Source organism: Rhinoderma darwinii, chromosome 4, assembly GCF_050947455.1.
Source record: "Rhinoderma darwinii isolate aRhiDar2 chromosome 4, aRhiDar2.hap1, whole genome shotgun sequence".
Classification (NCBI taxonomy): Eukaryota; Metazoa; Chordata; class Amphibia; order Anura; family Rhinodermatidae; genus Rhinoderma; species Rhinoderma darwinii.
In genome coordinates, this window is record NC_134690.1 from 177,297,932 (window position 1) to 177,316,203 (window position 18,272).

General features: G+C 44.4%; 1 protein-coding gene across 1 annotated transcript in view; it reads right to left on the reverse strand.

Annotated features, from left to right (window-relative positions):
* Nucleotides 1–18,272, reverse strand: part of CSMD1 (CUB and Sushi multiple domains 1) — a 1,675,903-nt gene that overhangs the window by 28,830 nt on the left and 1,628,801 nt on the right. Inside the window, exon 63 of the mRNA XM_075861938.1 lies at nt 14,687–14,798. Coding sequence (XP_075718053.1) covers nt 14,687–14,798 — 112 coding nt within the window. The remainder of the gene's footprint in view (nt 1–14,686; nt 14,799–18,272) is intronic.

Here is an 18,272-nt window from a genome sequence, read left to right on the forward strand (position 1 = left end):
TTGTCTGTCATGCACTTATTGAGCGTAGGGACCGTCGCCCAGTTGTACGCCGTCGGCTAGGACGGGCCGTGCAAGTAGGCAGGTACTGAGTGGCGGGTAGATTAGGGCTCACCTGTCTGTCTCCCTACACCGACATTACATAATCACAGGCCTTCATATACCTTTTCTACCCTGGTTCCTACACAACTATGGACCCCCTTGAGACCCTGGCTCAGCAAATGCAGGGTCTCTCCCTACAGGTCCAAGCCCAGGCTCAGAGGTGCAACCAGTGTGATGCTATCCAGGTAGTGCCCTCCACCTTACCTCTTGAACCCCACCTCAAGTTGCCTGACCGGTTCTCAGGGGACCGGAAGACTTTTTTCTCCTTTCGGAAAAGTTGTAGGCTCTATTTCCGATTAAGACCCCACTCCTCAGGTTCTGAGAGCCAGCGAGTGGGTATAATTATGTTCCGGCTCCAGGACGGCCCCAAAGAATGGGCCTTCTCCTTGGCTCCTGAGGCCCCTGAACTTTCCTCTGTTGACCTTTTTTTTCAGCTCTCGGGCTCATCTATGACGAGACTGACAAGACTGCCTTGCCGAGAGTCAGCTGGTGACCTTACGTCAGGGTAAGAGACCCGTTGAGGAGTACTGTTCTGACTTTAGGAAGTGGCGGGTAGCTTCTCGGTGGAATGACCCTGCCTTGAGGTGCCAGTTTAGATTGGGTCTGTCGAATGCCCTGAAAGACCTATTAGTTAGCTATCCCTCTTCTGACTCTCTAGATCAGGTTATGGCTTTAGCGGTACGTCTTGACCGACGCCTCAGGGAACGACGACTTGAACGTTTTTGTGCCTTCTCCTGTGGCTTCCCCATGATGGCTCCCGAGGTTCCGTTGCTTCGTCCTTCCACGGGAATCTCGGATGAACCAATGCAACTCGGGGCCTCCGTGTCTCCCCAACAACGTAGAGAGCTCTGCAGGAAGAATGGTCTCTGCTTCTACAGTGGGGATGACAAGCATCAAGTGAACAACTGTCCAAGGCGTAAGAATAAGCATCCAGAATACTTCCGCGCCTAAGAGACCATCGGGGACGTCGCTTGGGCGCAGAGGTATTTCCCGTAAATATGAAAGCTAATAAGATCTTGCTTCCCTTTCAGGTCTCTTTTGAGGGTAGGTCTGCCACCGGCAGTGCATTCGTGGATTCAGGGTCTTCTGCTAATATTATGTCTGTGGAATTTGCTATGTCTCTAGCTATGCCATTGATTGATTTGCCTAAACCTGTCCTGGTAGTGGGTATCGACTCCACTCCACTTGCTAATGGTTATTTTACGCAGCATACCCCTGTTTTTGAACTCATTGTTGGCTCCATTGTTTTGGAGCAGTGCTCTGTACTGGTGATGCAGGGATTATCGTCCGATTTGGTTTTAGGCCTTCCCTGGTTGCAGATGCATAATCCCACGTTTAACTGGAATATTGGGGATTTTACCAAATGGGGTAATGAATGCATGACGACCTGTTTTTCTGTTAATTTTATTTCTCACCCTGAGGAGGAAAACACTCTACCTGAGTTTATTCAGGACTTCACTGATGTTTTTTCTAAAAAGGCCTCCGAAGTGTTACCTTCTCATAGAGAATAAGATTGCGCAATCAATTTGGTACCAGGAGCTAAGCTCCCTAAGGGTAGGATTTTTAATCTCTCTTGTCCCGAACGTGAGGCCATGAGAGAATATATCCAGGAAAGCCTGGCCAAGGGTTACATTCGCCCCTCTACTTCTCCGGTAGGTGCTGGTTTCTTCTTCGTAGGGAAGAAGGATGGTGGTCTTAGGCCGTGCATCGATTACCGATACTTGAATAAGGTCACTGTAAGGAACCAGTATCCCCTTCCTTTGATTCCTGATCTCTTCAATCAGGTTCAGGGGTCCCAATGGTTCTCTAAGTTTGATCTTCGTGGGACTTATAGCTTTATCCGAATCAGAGAAGGGGATGAGTGGAAGACTGCATTTAACACGCCCGAAGGTCATTTCGAATACCTCGTCATGCTCTTTGGGTTGTGTAATGCTCCCGCGGTCTTCCAGAATTTCATAAATGAGATTTTAAGAGACTACCTGGGGGTATTTCTTGTAGTGTACCTTGATGACATACTTGTGTTTTCCAAGGACTGGTCCTCCCACATTGAGCATGTCAGGAAGGTGCTCCAGGCCCTTCGGGAAAACAAACTCTTTGCTAAATCCGAAAAATGTGTGTTTGGGGTGCAGGAGATACCTTTTTTGGGTCAAATCCTCACTCCTAATGAATTCCGCATGGACCCTGCCAAGGTTCAATCTGTGGCTGAATGGGTCCAACCTGCCTCCCTGAAGGCGTTACAGTGCTTCCTGGGGTTTGCTAATTATTACAGGAGATTTATTGCTAACTTCTCGGTCATCGCTAAGCCTCTTACGGATCTTACTCGCAAAGGTGCTGATCTCCTCCACTGGCCTCCGGAGGCGGTCTAGGCTTTTGAGATCCTTAAGAAGTGCTTTATCTCTGCCCCAGTGCCTAACCAAATGGAGCCATTTATCGTGGAGGTTGACGCCTCCGAGGTGGGAGTGGGTGCGGTCTTGTCCTAGGGTACCAGGTCCCTGACCCATCTCCGTCCCTGTGCCTACTTCACCAGGAAGTTCTCGCCCACTGAGAGTAACTATGATGTGGGCAACCGCAAACTCTTAGCCATTAAATGGGCATTTGAAGAGTGGCGCCACTTCTTGGAGGGGGCTAGGCACCAGGTAACTGTCCTTACCGACCACAAGAATCTGGTTTTCCTAGAATCTGCCCGGAGGCTAAACCCGAGACAAGCTCGATGTGCATTGTTTTTTACTAGATTCAACTTTGTGGTCACCTATAGGGCTGGGTCTAAAAATATTAAACTGATGCACTGTCGCGTAGCTTCATGGCCAGCCCTCCTTCGGAGGAAGATCCTGTTTGTGTTTTGCCCCAAGGTATAATCATATCCTCTGTTGATTCTGACTTAGTCTCCGAAATTGCAGCTGATCAAGGTTCAGCTCCTGGGAACCTTCTTGAGAACAAGCTGTTTGTTCCCCTGCAATTCCGGCTAAGGGTACTCAGGGAAAATCATGACTTTGCACTATCTGGCCACCCAGGCATCCTGGGTACCAAACACCTCATTGCTAGAAACTATTGGTAGCCTGGGTTGCCTAAAGACGTTAAGGCCTACGTCGCCGCTTGTGAAATTTGTGCTAGTTCCAAGACTCCCAGGTCCCGACCAGCGGGCTAATTATGTTCTTTGCCCATTCCTCAGAGACCTTGGACCCATATCTCCATGGATTTTATCACCGATTTGCCTCCATCTCAAGGCAAGTCGGTGGTGTGGGTTGTAGTAGACCACTTCAGTAAAATGTGCCATTTTGTGCCCCTCAAGAAACTACCCAATGCCAAGACGTTAGCTACCTTGTTTGTCAAACACATCCTGCGTCTCCATGGGGTTCCTGTCAATATTGTTTCTGACAGAGGGGTACAATTTGCTTCATTGTTTTGGAAAGCTTTGTGTAAAAAGTTGGAGATTGATCTGTCCTTCTCCTCGGCCTTCCATCCTGAAACTAATGGCCAAACTGAGAGGACTAATCAGTCTCTAGAACAATATTTAATAAGTAGGAAGAAGGAAAAGGCTGGCACTGTTGAACCGGTATTAAAAAGATAGGAGTTTATCAGATGGCTTTTTTCCTTTATGGATTATTGCAGACAAGTTGCCCCGTAGTTGCTCATCGAATGGTATAGCACAACCAACTTGATCTAAACATATAGAAATATCGAGGCACTCACCGGACTTGCAACACAATTACTTTATTCAAAAAGAGTTCTAAGTCAGGATGTGGAATAGCCTACGGCCATTTCACGTGCGTACACGCTTTCTCAAGGCCCTGGCGTCACTTCCTCCACATGCCTTTTTATACACAAATCAGTGCGAGTCATTACATAACAGAATGAAAATACAAAAAGACAGGGAAATGCACAATATACTTTTGTGATACATGCACCGTAAATATATCAAATTAAAAAGACATTACATTGATATTTAATTGTATTAATTACAATATTTAAAAACAACAAGGTTTATGTTATAAAGGAGCTTAGGTTGTTTCGGTCATTGAGACCGAGAGGTCCTAGCGCCCCTGTCTGTGAAATTATCTCTGCCTCTTTTTGCAATAGAGTTTTGTGTCTATCTCCTCCCGACATTAACGGCCCAATGTGAACAATGCCCACAAATCTCATGCATCGTGCGTTATTTTCATGTTTTTCTTGCATATGTTGTATTAACCTAGGGCATTCCTCACATGTAACTAGTGATTGTATATGTTCGCGGAATCTTATATACATTGGTCGTATCGTTTTTCCTATATAGAATCTCCCACAATTGCAGATCATAGCATATACAACATATTGAGTCCTACAGGTAATCAACTCATTAATTTAGAACGCAAAGCCCCCTAGATTCAGGTTCCTAGTACGTATAATGGAATGGCAATAGTTACATTGTCCACATTTGTAATTACTCTTCGGACCTCTAGCAAATAACCAGGTCGCATTTCCCTTTTCTTTTTGGGAAAAACGGCCCCTGACCAGTATATCCTTTAAATTTTTACATCTCTGAAAAGATACTATTGGTTTTCTAACTGCGAGCTCCATAAGTAGTGGGTTGTTCTCAATTAAATGCCAAGTTTTTCTAATGCTCGTTCATATTACATCATTCATTGGACTATGGCCAAAGGATAGAATAAATCTCTTGTCCTTTTTAAAATTAGATTTATTCCTCTTTGTATTATGCTGTAATAACGATGTTTGTTTATTATTGCTTGCTCTATTCAAAGCTTATTTTATCAACTCTGATGGGTACCCTCTTTTTTCCAATCTTTTACTCATCTCATCTGCTTGTTCATGAAATGCCTCATCACTGCTATTAATTCGTCTTAAATGTAAAAAAATTGGGCATATGGTAAAGATTTAGTTATGTGTCTAGGGTGATAACTATCATATTGTAATAGTGTATTAGTGGCTGTAGGTTTTCGATAACCTTTTGTCTGTATCACACCCCCTTCTATCGTTACATATACATCCAAGAATTCGATTTCCTGATTACCATATTTGTGCGTAAAGCTCATATTCAAAGTATTTTTATTTAAATATTTTACAAATTCTAAAAATTATTTCTGTGTGCCAGACCATACTATGAAGATATTGTCTATATAACGTAAGTATAACTGTAGGTATTTTGCATAGGGATTATATAAATTAATAATTTTTTCTTCAAAATCCGCTAAAAATAAATTAGCAAAAGTCAGAGCCACTGGAGTTCCCATCGCCGTTCCCAACTTTTGACGGTACCAAATGTCATCAAACTGGAAGGAATTGTGGCTTAACACAAATTGCAAAGCTTCACAAATAAATTCAATGAACATGGGATCACCATTTGCGTATTGTAATTGATGTCTAATTGCCTGTACACGGGCATCCTGCGGGATGCGGGTGTATAGGCTTTCAACGTCAATAATAGCTAATTTAAAGTCTTGCTGCCATCCAAAATCCATTAAAATTGACAGGAAATCCTGAGTGTCCTGTAAATAAGAAGGGATATTTTGTAATAATGGGCGCATAACCCAATCCAGATAGCGTGAAAGTGGCTAAGTAACTGATCCAATTCCCGATATGATTGGACGTCCCGGGGGAAATTCAATAGATTTGTGTACCTTTGGAATTAAATACCAATATGGTCTTTTGGGGAATGGTATAATTTAATTTTTCTCTGAAACTTTCCGAAAAAAAGCCACCCTCAACTCCCTTTCTTAATGATGATCTCAACAACCTTAGGTACAACAATGTTGGTTCTTGTTTAAGGATTTCATAGATCGTGTCATCATCCAACTGACGATGAGCTTCCAGTATGTAATATTCTCTTGACAGCAGTACTATATTGCCTCCTTTGTCTGACGGTTTTAAAATGAAATTTTTATTGGAACTTAGCCATTTCAATGCTTTTCTTTCCTCAACTGATAAGTTGGGAATGGCTGATGGATAAATCAAACATTTCACATCTCGTAAAACTTCTTTTTGAAATAAATCCTATTGTGAACCGGCAGGCAAAGGAGGGTTAAAGGTAGATGGTGTTCCACCCTGAAATCTTTCAGCATTGTACAATTGTGATTCGCAATCTACTTCCTCCATTGGGACATCCATTAATATATGTAACATTTTTCTATCTTCAGCTGAGAAGTTATCACTTAAACTAAAGCCTAAAGTACCCACAGTAACTTTTCTTTCCCCAATGGGAGATGTTTTTGTTGTTAGAAAATACTCGATGTAAATAAATTTTACGTATCGATTTATAAAGATCAATCTCAAATTTAGTAAAATCAAATTCAGAATTGATACAATAGTTAAAGCCCTTAGAAATATCCCTTATTACAAAATATCCCTTCTTATTTACAGGACACTCAGGATTTCCTGTCAATTTTAATGTATTTTGGATGGCAGCAAGACTTTAAATTAGCTAGTATTGACGTCGAAAGCCTATACACCCGCATCCCGCAGGATGCCGGTGTACAGGCAATTAGACATCAATTACAATACACAAAAGGTGATCCCATGTTCATTGAATTTATTTGTGAAGCATTGCAATTTGTGTTAAGCCACAATTCCTTCCAGTTTGATGACATTTGGTACCGTCAAAAGTCGGGAACGGCGATGGGAACTCCAGTGTCTCCGACTTATGCTAATTTATTTTTAGCGGATTTTGAAGAAAAAATTATTTATAATTGATCTAATCCCTATGCAAAATGTCTACAGTTATACTTACGTTATATAGACAATATCTTCATAGTATGGTCTGGCACACAGAAAGTATTTTTAGAATTTGTAAAATATTTAAATAAAAATACTTTGAATATGAGCTTTACGCACAAATATGGTAATCAGGAAATCGAATTCTTGGATGTATATGTAACGATAGAAGGGGGTGTGATACAGACAAAAGGTTATCGAAAACCTACAGCCACTAATACACTATTACGATATGATAGTTATCACCCTAGACACATAACTAAATCTTTACCATATGCCCAATTTTTACGTTTAAGACGAATTAATAGCAGTGATGAGGCATTTCATGAACAAGCAGATGAGATGAGTAAAAGATTGGAAAAAAGAGGGTACCCATCGGAGTTGATAAAAGAAGCTTTGAATAGAGCAAGCAATAAAAAAAACAAACATCGTTATTACTACATAATACAAAGAGGAATAAATCTAATTTGAAAAAGGACAAGAGATTTATTCTATCCTTTGGCCATAGTCCAATGAATGATGTAATCCAAACGAGCATTAGAAAAAATTGGCATTTAATTGAGAACGACCCACTACTTATAGAGCTCGCAGTTAGAAAACCAATAGCATATTTTCGGAGATGTAAAAATGTAAAGGATATACTGGTCAGGGGCCGTTTTTCCCAAAAAGAAAAGGGAAATGAGGACTGGTTATCTGCTAGAGGTCCGAAGGGTAATTACAAATGTGGACAATGTAACTTTTGCCATTCCATTATACGTACTAGGAACCTGAATCTAGGGGGCTTTGCGTTCGAAATTAATGAGTTGATTACCTGTAGAACTCAATATGTTGTATATGCTGTGATCTGCAATTGTGGGAGATTCTATATAGGAAAAATGATACGACCAATGTATATAAGATTCCGCGAACATATACGATCACTAGTTACATGTGAGGGATGCCCTAGGTTAATACAACATATGCAAGAAAAACACGAAAATAACGCACGATGCATGCGATTTGTGGGCATTGTTCACATTGGGCCGTTAATGTCGGGAGGAGATAGACACAAAACTCTGTTGCAAAAAGAGGCATAGATAATTTCACAGACAGGGGCGCTAGGACCTCTCGGTCTCAATGACCGAAACGACGACCCTAGCTCCTTTATAACATAAACCTTGTTGTTTTTAAATATTGTAATTAATACAAATAAATATCAATGTAATTGTAATGAAGGGGGTAAGGAAACAGACAAGTGAGCCCTAATCTACCAGCCACTCAGTCCCTGCCTACTTGCAATGACCCGCCCTAGGCGACGGGGTGCAACTGGGCGACGGTCCCTACGCTCAATAAGTGCACGACAGACAAACAGACAAGGGTACACAGAAGCAAGGGGAAAGGGGCAGTTGCCCACGGCAACACTGTGAGCAACAAGAGAGGTGAACGAGCCGAGTCAAACCAGGAGTGTACGAGGTACCAAACGCAGAGCAGGAGAGTAGTGAACAAGCCGAGTCAAACCAGGAGTGTACGAGGTACCAAACGCAGAGCAGGAGAGTAGTCAGTAAGCCAGGGTCAATATGAAGCAGGGTCAAATGGTACAAGAAGCTGCAGCAGGGCCAGGAAACAAAACGAGAAGAATCACAAGCAAGGAGGAACAGGAAAGGCAGGTATTAATAGACTCCTAAGCCTGCCATCCTGAGTGGTGGAAGATGGAGTCAGTCTCACAGACATAGAACCAGGTGCAGACTGATTACCTATGGGCGTGGATACAGAAGCTGTGCCTGGCAGATCCTTAACAGTACCCCCCCTTGTATGAGGGGCCACCGGACCCTTTCTAGATGGACCTGGTTTATTGGGGAAACGAAGGTGGAACCTCCTGACCAATACTCCAGCGTGAACATCCCGGGCGGGTACCCAAGTCCTCTCCTCAGGCCCGTATCCTCTCCAATGGACCAGGTACTGAAGGGAGCCTTGGACCATCTTGCTGTCCACAATCTTGGCCACCTCGAATTCTACCCCCTCATGGGTGAGAACAGGGACAGGAGGTTTCCTCGAGAGAGCCAAGGACGGGGAGCAGTGTTTAAGGAGGGAGGCATGAAACACGTCATGTACTCGAAAAGATGGGGGCAACTCCAGTCGGAAGGAGACAGGATTGAGGACTTGAATGACCTTGTACGGCCCTATAAACCAGGGAGCAAACTTCTTGGATGGGACTTTAAGGCGCAAGTTCTTTGACGATAGCCACACCAGATCCCCGACCATAAACAAGGGGTTAGCAGAACGTCTTCTATCTGCCTGAGTTTTTTGTATGCTCTGGGATGCCTCTAGGTTCTTCTGAACCTGGGCCCAGACTGTGCACAGTTCCCGATGAACGACCACTACCTCGGGATTGTTGGAACTACCAGGTGAAACGGAGGAGAACCGTGGATTAAACCCAAAATTACAGAAAAAGGGGGAGACCCCTGACGAGTTACTGACCCGGTTATTAAGGGAAAATTCGGCGAGGGGAATGAATGAGACCCAATCATATTGACAGTCAGAGATAAAACACCTTAAATATTGTTCTAGAGACTCATTAGTCCTCTCGGTTTGGCCATTAGTTTCAGGATGGAAGGCAGAGGAGAAGGACAGATCAATCTCCAACTTTTTACAGAAGGCTCTCCAAAACAAAGAAACAAATTGTACCCCTCTGTCAGAAACAATATTGACAGGGACCCCATGGAGACGCAGGATGTGTTTGACAAACAAGGTAGCTAACGTCTTAGCATTGGGTAGTTTTTTGAGGGGCACAAAGTGGCACATCTTACTGAAGCGGTCTACTACAACCCACACCACCGACTTGCCTTGAGATGGAGGCAAATCGGTGATAAAATCCATGGAGATATGGGTCCAAGGTCTCTGGGGAATGGGCAAAGAACGTAGTAAGCCCGCTGGTCGGGACCTGGGAGTCTTGGACCTAGCACAAACCTCACAAGCGGCAACGTAGGCCTTAACATCTTTAGGCAACCCAGGCCACCAATAGTTTCTGGCAATGAGGTGCTTGGTACCCAGGATGCCTGGATGACCAGATAGTGCGGAGTCATGATTTTCCCTAAGTAACCTTAGCCGGAATTGCAGGGCAACAAACAGCTTGTTCTCAGGAAGGTTCCCGTGAGCTGAACCTTGATCAGCAGCAATTTCAGAGACTAAATCAGAATCAATAGAGGAAATGATTATACCTGGAGGCAAAATACAAGCAGGATCTTCCTCCGAAGGAGGGCTGGCCATGAAGCTACGCGACAGTGCATCAGCCTTAATATTTTTAGACCCAGCCCTATAGGTAGACAAAAAATTTAACCTGGTAAAAAATAACGCCCATCTAGCTTGTCTCGGGTTTAGCCTCCGGGCAGATTCTAGGAAAACCAGATTCTTGTGGTCGGTAAGGACCGTTACCTGGTGCCTAGCCCCCCCCAGGAAGTGGCGCCACTCTTCAAATGCCCATTTAATGGCTAAGAGTTCGCGGTTGTCAATAACATAGTTACTCTCAGTGGGCGAAAACTTCCTGGAGAAGTAGGCACAGGGACGGAGATGGGTGAGGGACCTGGTACCCTGGGACAAGACAGCCCCCACTCCCACCTCGGACGCGTCAACCTCCACGATAAATGGCTTCATTTGGTTGGGCTGAACCAACACCGGGGCCGAGATAAAGCACTTCTTAAGGACCTCAAAAGCCTGGACAGCCTCAGGAGGCCAGCGGAGGAGATCAGCACCCTTGCGAGTGAGGTCCGTAAGAGGCTTAGCGATGACCGAGAAGTTAGCAATACATCTCCTGTAATAATTAGCGAACCCCAAGAAGCACTGTAACGCCTTCAGGGAGGCAGGTTGGACCCATTCCGCCACAGCCTGGACCTTGGCGGGGACCATGCGGAATTCATGAGGAGTGAGGATTTGACCCAAAAATGGTATCTCCTGCACCCCAAACACACATTTTTCGGTCTTAGCAAACAGTTTGTTTTCACGAAGGACCTGAAGCACTTTCCTGACATGCTCAATGTGGGAGGACCAGTCCTTGGAAAACACAAGTATGTCATCAAGGTACACTACAAGAAATACCCCCAGGTAATCTCTTAAAATCTTATTTATGAAATTCTGGAAGACCGCGGGAGCATTACACAACCCAAAGGGCATGATGAGGTATTCGAAATGACCTTCGGGCGTGTTAAACACAGTCTTCCACTCATCCCCCTCTTTGATGCGGATAAGGTTATACGCCCCCCCGTAGATCAAACTTAGAGAACCATTGGGCCCCCTGAACCTGATTAAAGAGATCAGGAATCAAAGGAAGGGGATACTGGTTCCTTACAGTGACCTTATTCAAGTTACGGTAGTCAATGCATGGCCTAAGACCACCATCCTTCTTCCCTACGAAGAAGAAGCGAGCACCTACCGGAGAAGTAGAGGGGCGAATGTAACCCTTGGCCAGGCATTCCTGGATATACTCTCTCATGGCTTCACGTTCGGGACAAGAGAGATTAAATATCCTACCCTTAGGGAGCTTAGCTCCTGGTACCAAATCGATAAGGCAATCGTATTCTCTATGAGGAGGTAACAGTTCGGAGGCCTCCTTAGAGAAAACATCAGCGAAGTCCTGAACAAACTCAGGTAGCGTGTTCACCTCCTCAGGGGGAGAAATAGAATTAACAGAAAAACATGACGTCAAGCATTCATTACCCCATTTGGTAAGATCCCCAGTATTCCAGTCAAACGTGGGATTATGCAACTGCAACCAGGGAAGTCCTAAAACCAAATCGGATGATAATCCCTGCATCAACAGTACAGAGCACTGCTCCAAATGCATGGAGCCAACAAGGAGTTCAAAAACAGGGGTATGCTGTGTAAAATAACCATAAGCAAGAGGAGTGGAGTCGATACCCACTACCGGGACAGGTTTAGGCAAATAAATCAAAGGCATAGCTAGAGACATAGCAAATTCCACAGACATGATATTAGCAGACGACCCTGAATCCATGAAGGCACTGCCGGCAGCAGACCTACCACCAAAAGAGACCTGAAAGGGAAGCAAGATTTTATTACGTTTCATATTTACAGGAAATACCTGTGCGCCCAAGTGACCTCCCCGATGATCACTTAGGCGCGGAAATTTGTTGCTTATTCTTATGCCTAGGATAGGTGTTCACTTGATGCTTGTCATCCCCACAATAGAAGCATAGACCATTCTTCCTGCTGAACTCTCTACGTTGTTGGGGGGACACGGAGGCCCCGAGCTACATAGGTACCTCCGAGTCTTCCGTGGAAGAACGAAGCAATGGAACCTCTGGAGGCATCATGGGGGAGTCAGAGGAGAAAACACAAAAACGTTCACGTTGTCGTTCCCTGAGACGTCGGTCAAGTCGTACCGCTAAAGCCATAACCTGGTCTATGGAGTCAGAAGAGGGATAGCTAACAAGCAGGTCTTTCAGGGCGTTCGACAGACCCAACCTAAACTGGCACCTTAAGGCAGGGTCAATCCACCGAGAAGCTACGCACCACTTCCTAAAGTCAGAGCAATACTCCTCAACAGGTCTCTTACCCTGACGTAAGGTCACCAGCTGACTCTCGGCAAAGGCAGTCCTGTCAGTCTCATCATAAATGAGTCCGAGAGCAGAAAAGAAAAGATCAACGGAGGAAAGTTCAGGGGCGTCAGGAGCCAAGGAGAAGGCCCATTCTTGGGGCCCTTCCTGGAGCCGGGACATAATTATACCCACCCGCTGGCTCTCAGAACCTGAGGAGTGGGGCTTTAAACGAAAATAGAGCCTACAACTCTCCCGAAAGGAGAGAAAAGTCTTCCGGTCCCCTGAGAACCGGTCAGGCAACTTGAGGTGGGGTTCAAGAGGTGAGGTGATGGACACTACCATGGTAGCATCAGGCTGGTTGACCCTCTGAGCCAGGGCCTGGACCTGTAGGGAGAGACCCTGCATTTGCTGAACCAGGGTCTCAAGGGGGTCCATAGTAGTGTGAGGGACCAGGGTAGAGTAGGTATATAGGCTTGTGATTATGTAATGAAGGGGGTAAGTAAACAGAAAAGTGAGCCCTAATCTACCCGCCACTCAGTCCCTGCCTACTTGCAACGACCCGCCCTAGGCGACGGGGTACAACTGGGCGACGGTCCCTACGCTCAATAAGTTCACGACGGACAAACAGACAAGGGTACACAGAAGCAAGGGAAAAGGGGCAGTTGCCCACGGCAACACCGTGAGCAACAAGAGAGGTGAACGAGCCGAGTCAAACCAGGAGTGTACGAGGTACCAAACGCAGAGCAGGAGAGTAGTGAACAAGCCGAGTCAAACCAGGAGTGTACGAGGTACCAAACGCAGAGCAGGAGAGTAGTCAGTAAGCCAGGGTCAATATGAAGCAGGGTCAAATGGTACAAGAAGCTGCAGCAGGGCCAGGAAACAAAACGAGAAGAATCACAAGCAAGGAGGAACAGGAAAGGCAGGTATTAATAGACAGAGGGCGGGAGCTAGCTCCGTCTGGCCAGGCTGTGATAGGCTCTCCCACTCCTAAGCCTGCCATCCTGAGTGGTGGAAGATGGAGTCAGTCTCACAGACATAGAACCAGGTGCAGACTGATTACCTATGGGCGTGGATACAGAAGCTGAGCCTGGCAGATCCTTAACAGTAATGTCTTTTTAATTTGATATATTTAAAAGCAATATATGCAAAAATCGTAAAACATAAGAAACCTCTACATATGTGGTATCGCCGTAATCGTACCGACCCATAGAATAAAGGTAACATGTTATTTACGTCGCACAGTGAACGGCGTCAATTTAAAAACGCATAGAACAATGGCGGAATTTCAGTTTTTTTTTAGAATCCCTCAAAAAAAAGTTAATAAAAAAATTATATGTACCCAAAAATGGTGCTATTAAAAAGTACAACTAATCCCGCAAAAAAACAAGTCCTCATACAGCTATGTAGACGAAAAAATAAAAAAGTTATAGCTCTTTGAATGTGACTATAGAAAAACGAATAAAATAGCTTGGTCATTAGGGCCTAAAATGGGCTGGTCACTAAGGGGTTAAATATAGCCTATTTATTATATTGCTTAATAGGCTACTGCTATTAGGGAACACCGTTGCCAAGAAGGAGTGTACTTGGTCTGCAACGAAGTTTAGGTAGGTGTAACATGTCAAAGTAATATCCACATATAGGTTAGGACCCAAGATTTTCCAGCAGAACATTGTCCAAAGCATCACACTGCCTTTTCCAGCTTGCCTTCTTTCTGTAGTGCATCTTAGTCATCTCTTCCCCAGGTTACTCATATGCACCCGTCCGTCCAAATGATGTAAAAGAACATGTGATTCATCAGACCAGGCCGCTTTCTTCCATTGCTCCAATGTCCAGTTCTGATGCCCACACCCCATTGTAGGGGCTTTCATCAGTGGAAAGGGGTAAGCATGGGCATTCTAACTATGTAGTCTCTGGCTACGCAGCCCCAAATACTGAAAGCTGTGTTGAACAGTCTATAGCCTTGTGTACTGCCAAATATTTTGTTAAGTAGGTTAATTAATGTGGAAGACTAGTAAAATTATACTTTTCAAGGCTTGCTAACTCCTTACTCATAAGTTGAGATTATTCTCCATTTGACTGGTATCGCAATCTCAAAGTTTCAGTAACATCAATAATTAGATAGAAACAGATAAAGACAATAATAAAAATAATAATAATAATGGGTTGGTTTTTAGAAACTTCTGTAATACATTCCTCTTGAACTTACACTAATGTCCATGCCTTCATAATGTATATCTGTCTTTGCAAAATGTTGTTTTAGTGTTATTTAAAGCCAGATAATGATATCAAAATATAAAATACATTTGGGTATAGAGAAAATAAATTAAAAAAATGCAAACATTCATAACACTTACGGATGCATTCAGGTTGGGTTCCACTCCATGTTAAATTAGCAAGACAATTACGTGTAGTGGAGCCTTGAATGTGGTAGCCTTTACGACATCTAAAGAAGACCAAACTACCAATCTACAAAAAAAGAATAATAAATATATATTGAGCCCAAGGATAAAGTAAATGGAGAGAGCTATTTAAATGATAATGAGGACGCTAAAAGAATCTTGCAACTTTTTTTTTGTATATATACAAGATAGAATATGTCCAAGCAGTTTGGAAAAGATGTGAAGAAAATTTCCTAGCAAGCAATTTTTATTCTTCTTTTAAAATGAAAATATGTTATATAACCAATTGAATACAAACATATGGTTTCATGTATTCCTACTGAGCACTTATCATAGCCATTCATTTCCAGTGCTTTGTCGCATGAGTGACAAAATCAGATTCATATTTCAAGCATAGAAAGATGGAAAATCAACATTTGGCTGACAGTAAGTCAAATATTAACTAATGACTAATTATTTTTTTACCTCAAATAGACAGTTTTTGAACAGACGGTGCCGCTGAGTAATCGCTATATGTGAACATATCAATGAACACGTGAGCAGTCATTTCTTTGCAAAATACACTGTCAATACAGTTTGCTCTTGGAGTTGCTACATATTTATAACTGTCTTATGATATGTTTAAAATAAGTTGCACTCTTATAGCCCTGCTCACACAGCGTGTACTTGGAGTGTATTTTGGCGCGTTTTATGCATCAAAATATGCATCAAATAAAGTTTGATTAATCTTACCATTCAAATCAATGTGAAAGTGCGCAGTTAGTACATACAACATGTTTTTTTTTACACAAGCATATTTAAAAAACTTGTGATGCAAAAAAAACATCAGGTCAATTCTTTGACATGTAAAACGCACCAACATTTTTCCCTTAGTCAATTGGAGTCCTAATTGCGCGCCCAAAAACACACAAAAAGCGGATCCAAAACGCATAAAAAACACACGTGTATAATGCGTCAAAAGCGTATTTTAAAAAGCGTTTCACAAGAAGCGCTAGAGTATTTTGACACGTTTAGACGTTGTTGTTTTTTCAGCGCCGTGTGAACATGCCCTAAGAATCTCGTTCAAACAGCACTATTATTACATTATCCCTAATGTTTTAGCACATGTAACATATTGTACCTGCATTTAAAATATTGCTCACTTTTTATCCTGGATTACCAGGTTAACCTGAATAAATCAATAAACAAACATACAAATCAATGTATTTTTATTTATGTAGGCGCCCTCCTGTGTTGAACTAATCGTCCATATCCAACATCAATGTACAAAATTCACTGGGTAAACCAATGTTTCTATAAATTTTAGGTGGCCTGGGTAAAGGTTTCAATGGCTTCATTTGTGGTTGTTCATGTGGCCCACAAGTAGGCCCGTAGCGAACATTGAAACATGGCCAGATGTAAGCTGGAATCATAAAAACTAACCTGCTCTATATATAGATGGTTTTGAGGAGTTAAATCTGAAAGCCACACAAAGTATATGAGAAATACAACAGGATAATGGGCACGTTTTAGATTAAAAAGGCTTTAATTAATATGTAATAGCAGGCACATGTAATGAGAAAGGTAAAAAAAAAAAAAAAAATATCTACACATAAAGAATTCACACCATAAACGTATGCCACTGATGTTATTATTAGGTTACACTTTCCAACCATCCTTTTTTACATTTATTTTGTATTTTCAGTAAAGAAACAGAAATAACAAAAAAGTTGCAACCTTATAGGCTATACATTAGACTGAAGGCTCTGATCTGTCTGACACATGCATGGATGAAAATACTCTACAGGTATAGATTGAGTGAATCATATCTCTACACAATGAGAGGGATGGTGAAAGAGGCAAGCGTGGGGAAAGAGGGAAGCGTGGGGAAAGAGGGAAGCGTGGGGAAAGAGGCAAGCGTGGGGAAAGAGGCAAGCGTGGGGAAAGAGGCAAGCGTGGGGAAAGAGGCAAGCGTGGGGAAAGAGGCAAGCGTGGGGAAAGGTATAGATTGAGTGAATCATATCTCTACACAATGAGAGGGATGGTGAAAGAGGCAAGCGTGGGGAAAGAGGGAAGCGTGGGGAAAGAGGGAAGCGTGGGGAAAGAGGGAAGCACGGGGAAAGAGGCAAGCGCGGGGAAAGAGGCAAGCGTGGGGAAAGGGAAGCGTGGGGAAAGAGGGAGGCGTGGGGAAAGAGGGAAGCGTGGGGAAAGAGGGAAGCGTGGGGAAAGAGGCAAGCGTGGGGAAAGAGGCAAGCGTGGAGAAAGAGGGAAGCGTGGGGAAAGAGGCAAGCGTGGAGAAAGAGGCAAGCGTCGGGAAAGAGGCAAGCGTGGGGAAAGAGGCAAGCGTGGCGAAAGAGGCAAGCGTGGGGAAAGAGGCAAGCGTGGGGAAAGAGGCAAGCGTGGGGAAAGAGGCAAGCGTGGGGAAAGAGGCAAGCGTGGGGAAAGAGACAAGCGTGGGGAAAGAGGCAAGCGTGGAGAAAGAGGGAAGCGTGGGGAAAGAGGCAAGCGTGGAGAAAGAGGCAAGCGTCGGGAAAGAGGCAAGCGTGGGGAAAGAGGCAAGCGTGGCGAAAGAGGCAAGCGTGGGGAAAGAGGCAAGCGTGGGGAAAGAGGCAAGCGTGGGGAAAGAGGCAAGCGTGGGGAAAGAGGCAAGCGTGGGGAAAGAGGCAAGCGTGGGGAAAGAGGCAAGCGCGGGGAAAGAGGCAAGCGTGGGGAAAGAGGGAGGCGTGGGGAAAGAGGCAAGCGTGGCGAAAGAGGCAAGCGTGGCGAAAGAGGCAAGCGTGGGGAAAGAGGCAAGCGTGGGGAAAGAGGCAAGCGTGGGGAAAGAGGCAAGCGTGGCGAAAGAGGCAAGCGTGGGGAAAGAGGCAAGCGTGGGGAAAGAGGCAAGCGTGGGGAAAGAGGCAAGCGTGGAGAAAGAGGCAAGCGTGGGGAAAGAGGCAAGCGTGGGGAAAGAGGCAAGCGTGGGGAAAGAGGCAAGCGTGGGGAAAGAGGCAAGCGTGGGGAAAGAGACAAGCGTGGGGAAAGAGACAAGCGTGGGGAAAGAGGCAAGCGTGGGGAAAGAGGCAAGCGTGGGGAAAGAGGCAAGCGTGGGGAAAGAGGCAAGCGCGGGGAAAGAGGCAAGCGTGGGGAAAGAGGGAAGCGTGGGGAAAGAGGCAAGCGTGGGGAAATAGGCAAGCGTGGGGAAAGAGGCAAGCGTGGGGAAAGAGGCAAGCGTGGGGAAAGAGGCAAGCGTGGGGAAAGAGGCAAGCGTGGCGAAAGAGGCAAGCGTGGGGAAAGAGGCAAGCGTGGGGAAAGAGGCAAGCGTGGGGAAAGAGTTGCTGAAAGAGTTAGTGCAGCCCATTAACTCTATCAGCACCCTGGACAGTAGCATGCTCGGCGCACGGAAATTACAGGTTCGGTCCGAATCTAACTTTTTCGTGAATTTCGGCGAACTAGCCGAACCGAACTTTTCATTTGTTCAAACAGCACTATTATTACATTATCCCTAATGTTTTAGCACATGTAACATATTGTACCTGCATTTAAAATATTGCTCACTTTTTATCCTGGATTACCAGGTTAACCT